The sequence below is a fragment of the Mus pahari genome, chromosome 1 (genome assembly GCF_900095145.1).
Source record: "Mus pahari chromosome 1, PAHARI_EIJ_v1.1, whole genome shotgun sequence".
Taxonomy (NCBI): domain Eukaryota; kingdom Metazoa; phylum Chordata; class Mammalia; order Rodentia; family Muridae; genus Mus; species Mus pahari.
The window spans coordinates 102332952-102341547 of record NC_034590.1 but is presented as its reverse complement, the minus strand read 5'-3'; the positions used below and the strand labels follow the sequence as shown (position 1 = coordinate 102341547).

At 44.2% G+C, this 8596-nt stretch overlaps 1 protein-coding gene across 1 annotated transcript in view; it reads right to left on the bottom strand.

The window, feature by feature from the left end:
• Positions 1 to 4098: 4098 nt before the first annotated feature.
• The window catches only part of Abraxas2 (abraxas 2, BRISC complex subunit), a 26475-nt gene continuing 21977 nt past the window's right edge, over positions 4099 to 8596 (bottom strand). Inside the window, exons 8-9 of the mRNA XM_021198579.1 lie at positions 8229 to 8343; positions 4099 to 6234 (exon numbers count right to left, since the gene is read on the bottom strand). Coding sequence (XP_021054238.1) covers positions 5765 to 6234; positions 8229 to 8343 — 585 coding nt within the window. The 3' untranslated portion in view covers positions 4099 to 5764. The remainder of the gene's footprint in view (positions 6235 to 8228; positions 8344 to 8596) is intronic.

Sequence of the window (8596 nt, the reverse complement as noted above, 5' to 3'; positions counted from 1 at the left end):
CCCACCCCCACCCCACGACTCAGCTCCAGCCACCTTGAGGTTTTATATAGTTTTATGAATTGCTAGAATCTGATGGACTTCCTTTGGGCCAGGCACATACCACTAGGATGGAGAGCGGGTGATCTTTTGAGAGACACATTGAGAGGTCCAGGGTAGGGCCATATCTAATCCACTCAACAGTGCCAAATGCAACAGGCACTCACAGACTCAGAGAGTAAGTCATGTGTGGCATACGAAGCCACCTTCTGTGGCCTCTGACTTCCTTCCTGCTCCACGGCTGGCTGTGCCTAAGACTTTGTCTGTCTATGAACGCCCCTCTGAGGACACTGGGAGTAAGAGCTCCGTGGTTGGCAGAACCACAGAGACGAGCCAGACTGCAGCCCTGGCCCCTGATGCAGAATCTAGAAATTCAAATCTCAGATTTGGGACTAAGCTGAAGAAGGTCAGTACTCTACCAGATTCTCCACTCTTTTTTGTTGTTGTTGTTGTTGTTGTTGTTTTTCGAGACAAGGTTTCTCTGTGTAGCCCTGGCTGTCCTGGAACTCACTCTGTAGACCAGGCTGGCCTCTAACTCAGAAATCTGCCTGCCTCTGCCTCCCGAGTGCTGGGATTAAAGGCGTGCGCCACCACGCCCGGCTTAGATTCTCCACTCTTGTTTTGTTTTGTTTTTCTGGTTATGAGTTCTCTGGGTATACAGTACTGCCTTCATCTAGAATTTCCCACAGAAACTTAGAATGGGACCTAACAAACCATCGATGGCTATGTCTTGCTCTTGCAGAATGGGAAACTGAGACCCAGGAAGATGTGTGTTCTTCTAAATCATTGCTTATGTCTGAAAGGTCTCCTCAGTCTTGGTTTGGGGTTCTTTGTACTGCATGGTAGGAGTCCTCTGTTGCTGTGGCGGGATGTTGAAGACCCCAGCTTAATTCCCTGTTTATTTGCAGACAGCTGTGAGTGGGGTAGATAAGTCTGCAGATACTGGCATATGGAGGTGATCTTTTCAGGACTTATATATCTAGGATTTCTTGACTAACACCTGGTATATTTTACTTGCCTCATTGTGATAAAATAGCCGTCAAAATTAATGTAAGGAAAGACATTTAGTTTGGCATATAGTTCCAGGGCCTATCAGGTTAGGGAAGGTAGAGCTGCAGGTATGTGGGGTGTGTGTGTGTGTGTGTGTGTGTGTGTGTGTGTGTGTGTGTGTTGTGTGTCACAGCACACAAGTGGAAGTCAGAGAAGAACTTTGTGGAGTCAGTTCTTTCCTTCTACCTTTATGTGTGTGGATCCTGAGGCTTGAATACTGGTCCCCAGGTTTGTGTGACATACACCTTTACTGAGCCATCTCACAGCCTAGTCAGAGTTCTTGCCAGCACCTCCCGGGGGCTAACTAACCTCTGTCTTTCTTCTAAGCAAGTCTAAGCAGGATTTTATTTGACTCCTTTTTAACATAGTAACTGTCTTCTTTTACTCAACCCATATTCCCTGGTACCCAGTCTGCAACCAGTCCCTGGGGATTCTGAGGTGCTTTCGTCCTGTAGGGCATCACCTACCACAGAGTGGTGTCTAAGTCTCGATCTGCCCTGTGTTGTGTACTGACTGCATCACAACAAATGCATAGCGCTTAGGTTACACAGTTCTCCCCAGGCACTCACAAGGGTTTTCTAAATGAGACATTTGAGCTGGACCCCAAACAATGGGCAGCCTTGTCCCAGACTGAAAACTCTTTTAAAGGGTCAAGTTGCATAAACACTGACTCCTAACTTCCTATCTCCTGCAAGCCAGGATCCTGTGATTATTTCCGGGAGCAACTACTGTTTTACTCCTCCTACACACCTGGGTTGGAACTGTCAGAAAGGTCTTTTGGGTGATCCATATTTAATACAACTAAACCACATCTGTTTGTCACTGAGACCTAATGACCCCTGCTCTGCCAACCACAGTGAGCTGGCCACAGCAAACGTTCCTAACAAGGAAATGTTTATTTTGGAATCAAACACCTCCCAGACTTGTTTGTATGGGGACCAGACTAACCAGACGCTGGACCTCCTGATACAAGTTGAAGGCCACCACATGAAGGAACAGTAGCAGGCAGAAGGCGGGGTTTTGCAGAGAGAGTATCCCCATGATCAAGAAAATGCTTGTGTGTGTCCCCACGTGTGCACACTAGCATTTCCTGGCCTCTGCCTTGGAGTCTGACCTCATGTTGTCTTTGTTCTGAGATTTTATGGACCTGTAGGAAATGGATTCTGACCTAAGAAAAGTTAACTTGGTTTCAGGTTTATTAGGGGGAAAAATCAGTGTGGCTAGAACCTTGTTAAGAGTGAGGATACCAGAAACTGAATGGAACTCACAATCAACACAGACGCAGAACACAGGTCACATCTCTTACTTTGTTACATTGACTTAGAAACATCTTTTTTATGTGTCTGTGTGTACACTGTATATATATTTGCCCATGCCTACACATGTGGAGACCAGAGGTTAATATTAGCTGCCTTGTTTCATTAATTTGTGTGTGTGTGTGTGTGTATTTATGTATGCCATGGCACACATAGGGAGGTCAGAGAACAATGGACTGAAATTGGTTATTTCTTTCCACCATGTGGATCCTAGAAATAAACTCAGATTTTTATCAGCTGAGCCATCTCTTCAGCCCCTCAACCTTTTTTTTTTTTGAGACGGTCTTGCTAAACCTAGAGTTTAACGATTGGGCTTGAATAGGTGGCCAATGAGCTCCAGGGATCATCCGGTCTTTCCCCAGCCCTGGGATTACAGTTCCTCCAGTCCTTCCCCAGTCCTGGGATGCGATTACATCACCACACCTGGCTTTTTATGTGAATGCTGAGGATCTACACTTGGATCTTCACTTTTGATAGCAAACACTTGCTCATTGAGCCTCTTGACCGCTTAAAATATAAAATATAAAATACTATTATTGTATGTGTGCATGATGTGTGGACACAAAGGCCACGGTATATGTGTGCAGGATGGAGAACAATTTTGTGAAGACCACTCTCTACCTTTGTATGGAATCTGGAGACTGAACTCTGGTTGTCAGACTTTATAAGCAAATACTTTCCCCTGCTGAGCAATCTCACTAGCTTTCTTTTTTTAAATCTCTTTAATACAGTTAAATTATTTTGTTAAAGTAACTAGTGTCACCTGCCCTACTGCCTAGCATTTAAAGATATATATCCTAACTAGGGAGGAGATTGCCAATTTTATGTTTTGACACTACCCCAGAAACACCAATCTCAACATTGAATTATGTTTTCCAGATCACTCGCCTACCACAGCTCTACTGAGATCAGGACACATTTGCTGGCCTTGCTCTGAACCTACATGTCCTGAGATACTCTCAGAGCACCAAGATCTGCTCCCCAGTTATTGGGTGACCTGAGTGGGACAGTCACTTTAAACCAGAGTGCCTCTTCCAGGTAGTGCCGTCAGAGGCCTCCCGGCTTCAGCTTTATCTACTATGGGTACTTCTCCAGATAGCTTGGTTCTCACACCATTCTTGAAATCAACATCAACATTTGGGTAAGTTGTATTCTTAAATTCCTCTTGAACCAGACAGACAGACAGGTTCCTATGGAGGCTGAGGACAAGTTTTTTTGTTTGTTTGTTTTTGTTTTTGTAGACAGGGTTTCTCTGTGTAGCCCTGGCTGTCCTGGAACTCACTTTGTAGTTCCAGGCTGGCCTCAAACTCAGAAATCCGCCTGCCTCTGCCTCCTGAGTACTGGGATTAAAGGCGTGCGCCACCACGCCCGGCGAGGACAAGTTTTAATGCCCTTTGAAATCTACTTACCATGGCTGGAGAGATGTGTCAGTGGTTAGGAGCACTTGCTGCTCTTACAAAAAAAAAAAAAAAAAATCACTTTAGTTCCTAGTTTCTGTATTGAAGGCTACCAATCATCTGTAAATACAGTTCTAGGGGACCTGATGTCCTCCTCTGGGCTTTAGTAGTACCTGCACACACAAATGCATGCACCGACATTCACACACACACACAAAGTATTAGAAAAAAAATCTACCCAATAGGCAACACCTACTGAGGCAATAACTTGCTGGTGCTAAGACAGACACTAAAATAATGTATCATGATTAAATAAGTTTTTATTGTCACATTTAACTGCTTTGTCAGATATACACTGTATATTTCAGTATGGCATAAAAATAAGAATATTTTCCTGAATGTCAAAATCTGAACAGAAGAGATGGCGATGGCACTTTAACAGACTGGACTTTATACCGTGCTGAAGCTGCTAGCAGGTAGCTGATAAAAGCTGGAACACTCTGCAGATAAAGTGACCCTCGACATTCAAATCAAACGGAAGTGGTGTGAGCCCAGAAAACCCAGGATAGCAGTTACAATGCAGACCCTGGGGCACACCCAAAGCAGGATAGTCGAGCATCTCATCTCTACGCCTGTATCCACTGTCTGAGACCGGGCGCTGGCGCTCATGAGTAAGTATCCCTATAAAACGAAATGACTCCTTTGAAACCAGATGTTAAGCCTTTTAACGGTATCCTCATCCTTACGTGTTTTAACTAGTCCAAGGAAAGGCAGTTCAGCGCCAAGCATCATGGCTGATTGATTGCCATAAACGGTACGTCTTGCCACTTCCAATCAAGCAGCCCAACATACTCAAAAATGGTTTTTAGTGGTTTCACACATTCTGGGCAAAACTAGAAAACAAGCAGTAATTAAATAAAAGCGTAAGTGCATCCCAATGGTCTCCGCACATTTGCAATTATCCCCTAAATGGCAACTTTAGGGGAAAAAAAGAAGCATGGTTATTCAGACTTGAAGTGGATCTGTAGTCACCAAGATTCCTGGATATTTTCTCAAAAACGTCTTTCCTCCACAACTTTAGCCCAGGATCTGCCACACCTAAGTACATTACATCCTTTACATAGGAACTTAGTTAAATCCACTGTGTCTGGGATCTGCTCACTACAGACTCAGGCCCGCTTCTCCCTTCTGCCATCTACTGGCGAGTGGCCTCCCTCCATGACTCCATGCAGCGCAGTATCACTGCCCTGCACCAAAAGACAAGGCCTCACTTCAGGACGGCTGATCTGGATGAGTGAGTACTCGCTGGGGATTAGTATCTCTACGTTGTAAAAAGGCAACCATTTTAAGTGACAATACATATCAGGCTAGTAGAAAAAAGTTGAAACAAAGCCCTCTCTTCCCACCTTACAAAACCATGCAGATGAGAGAAGGAATGTCTGACTTGTTCCAATTAGGCTTCTTGGAATTAACAAAATTTCATTTCTGGCAAAGATGAATTTGGCTCATCATAGAAAGTTCTTTGAAGGCTGCTGCTAAATTCATTTCCCTTTGAAAAAGCAAATTTCAAGGCATGATAGTGCAGAGGTAAGTTTCTGACTTAGAGAGTATTTATAGACTAATTGTGCTTAGTCTCTGATCTCTGACTTATCTTAAAGAACAGACTACACTGAGGAGTTTCACTCTGCCTAAATTTACTAGTACATCCATGAATCGCACCAGAATTAGGACAATTTGATTATCATAATGATTTTGTTGTGAACCTGTGCACTGTACCCAGAGGTGAGGACCAGCAGACAGAGGATTCTGGGAGTTCTGTGCACAGGATGCTCCATTCAGGAGCCACGGCATCTGAGAAAGCAGGTCTCCCCACAGATTAAGTCCTCAAGAACACTCAATAAGCCATTAAGAAAAGTAGTGCCAAGTGGAGAGTGTCACGCCAAGTGGAGAGTGTCACTTGTTTCCTTAAATCTGGGAGGTCTGAGTGTCCCTGGGGTCCTCGTCAGGATGTGTCGAGGGCCGTGAATTCTTTGAATGTGAGTATTCGCTATGAGGGGACTCTGCAGGATCAATCAAATTTTCATAATCACTGTCATCTGACTCCTCCCCACTGTCTCCAGCTGCACTCTGGGAAGGAAGAAGATCTGTTCCACTTCCTGTGAACTTCAGTCCGCCACTGGTGGAAGCATAGCTGGAAGAGCCCACGGCCTGAGGCCGGGGCATGAAGACACTCCTTTCCATTCGAGAATGGCTCAGAGTACTTTCTTGATTGTTTGGATGGAAATCAGAGTAAGGGGGTGGAGGATCAGAGGGCTCCGCGTCTGCCAGAGTACTTCTCCCTTCAGCTGAAAACCCAGAATAGGACATCCGAGGGCTGAACGCTGGCTCCAGACTTTCAGACGGCATCTGTCTGCTTAACAGGGCCTGCTGCAATCCTGCATAGAAACAGGAAGAATGTCTTAACAAGTTCTATATCTTCATAGCTTTTTAGCTCTACTTGTTAATTGGTCAACTTGAATGATCTGGAAAGGAGCAGCAATGCTGTGAACTTATCCTTGCTAATAGTTTACAAATGTTTTCTCTACATTAATTTCTTTGCATCTCAAATATCAGACTAACCAGTTACACAGTGAGGCCCTTGTCTCAAAAAACAAAAACAAACAAAAAAGAAGCCAGAGTTGAAAGCCCAGGCACTCTGATTAGAAGTACAGCCCCACAATGCACCACACAGGCTTGAACCTCCAGATCCTGAGCTCTCCTGCCCACCAGCTGACACTGAATACCTTTACAAGTCACATGAACAGGGACTGCTCCTTACAGTATCCTAGCAAATGCCATACTGCTTTCTTTTTAATGTGTATTTGTGTCTGTGCCTACCGTTTGCATAAAAGTGCCTAACGAGGCCGGAAGAGGGCACTGTATCCTCTGGAACTAGATTTACATATAGTTGTGAGTTTCCCTACATGGGTGCTGGGAAGCAAACTTAGTCCTCTGCAGGAATAGCAAGCTCTATCTCTCCAGCCCCGAAGAATTTGGTTGCTAGAAACAGATGATATTGTCAATACACACAAAAACCTGACCAGATTTCTTAGATCTGTTCTGACTTCTACCTGCTTCAGCTTTTCTCTGTGATCCTCTTGTTTCAGTTTTGGAAACTAGAGGAATAGCATAAAAACAGCATTTCTCACTAGGAAATGCTTAAAGACAAGGGAATGAATGCCCTCTCTCCTTCATGTAAATCTGGTGGTTGCTTAGTGTAGGACTCTTGACAATATGGCTCAGTGTTAGCTTGCCTAACATGGACAAAACCTGCAATTCAGTCCCCAGCACTATGCAAAAGTATGGTGGTACTTGTACTAATTCCCAACACTTGGGAAGAAAAATCAGGAGAATCAGAAATTCTAGGTCATCTTCAGCTATAGAGAAAGTTCAAGGCCAGTCTAGGATACACAAGACCCTTCCTTACAGTTATGGGGATTAAGGAGGGTTTTCAAAAATGGTCTCAAGTCATTTAATGGATAATTTGATAATAAAGTAATGAACAGTTTAGCAGGGTAATGTGACCTATAATTCTAGCTACCTTGAGCTAGACATGGTGGCACATGCCTTTAATTCTAGCAGAGGTAGGTGGATCTCTGTGAGTTTGAGGCCACCCTGATCTACAGAGCAGAGTTCCAGAAAATCCAGGGCTATACAGAGAACCCTTGTTTCTAAAAACAAACAGAAATTCTATGTACTTCGGAGACAGAGGCAGGAGGATCACAAGTTCGAGGCCTGTCTGGATCATACAGCACGTTCAAAGCCTGCCTGGCAACTTATGAACATTGTCCCAAACATAAAAAGTAGGACGAGTGAGATGGTACAGCAGAATGAGGACCTGATTGACGACCTGAGTTCAATCCCTGGGACCTACACTGTGGAAGAAGAAAACCAGCTCCTGCAAACTGACCTCACACTCGTGCTCATAATAAATACATACATACAAACATACATACATACAAACAGATAGATGAATGAACAAAAACGAAACAAAAACAAAACAAAAAGTCAAGCTGGGCATGGTAAGCACATGATTTGAATACAACCCCCAGCAGGTGGAGTCATGTGGCTATCATGGAAAATGCAATCCTTATCAGGCACGGTAGCATACACCTGTAATCCTAGGACTTAGGAGGCTTTGAGGGTCAGATCTCAAGTTAGAGGCCAGCCTGGGCTACAAAGTAAGTTCCAAGCTCACCAAGGATACAAAATGAGACAAAGTATAGGATAAATATAAAATAGGCGATAAAAGAGAATAATGCAAGAAGGGCTGGAGTGCAGGTTAGTGGCGGAGCACATGCCTAGCCTGGGAACCCTGTGCTCAGGTACAGCCCCACAGTGAACAGAGCCAGTCTCAGACTGAATGGGAGACTGAACTCCAGGTGCTTACTTCTCTCTTGTTCCTTTTCATTTTTCTTCTGAGTGATTTGTCTTCTCAATTTGTTCACTTCTGCCTGACAAGATTCAACAACTCGCTCACTCTTTTCTACATCTGCACATACTGCCTGAGGGGGAAAAACACAAGAAAAAAGATTAGCTTCAAACCCAGGCAGGAGGTAATCTACAGATTCAGCTTCATTACAATGGGAAAATGGGACTGGAGAGATGGCTCAGCAGTTAAGTTAAGAGCATTAGCTGCTTTTTTCGGAGAACCCAAGTATAATTTCCAGCAGGTTCACAACCACCTCTAACTCCAGTTCCAAGAGATCCATACCTTCTGGCCTCCAAGGTTACCAAACACTGAAGTCATCAAAGTTA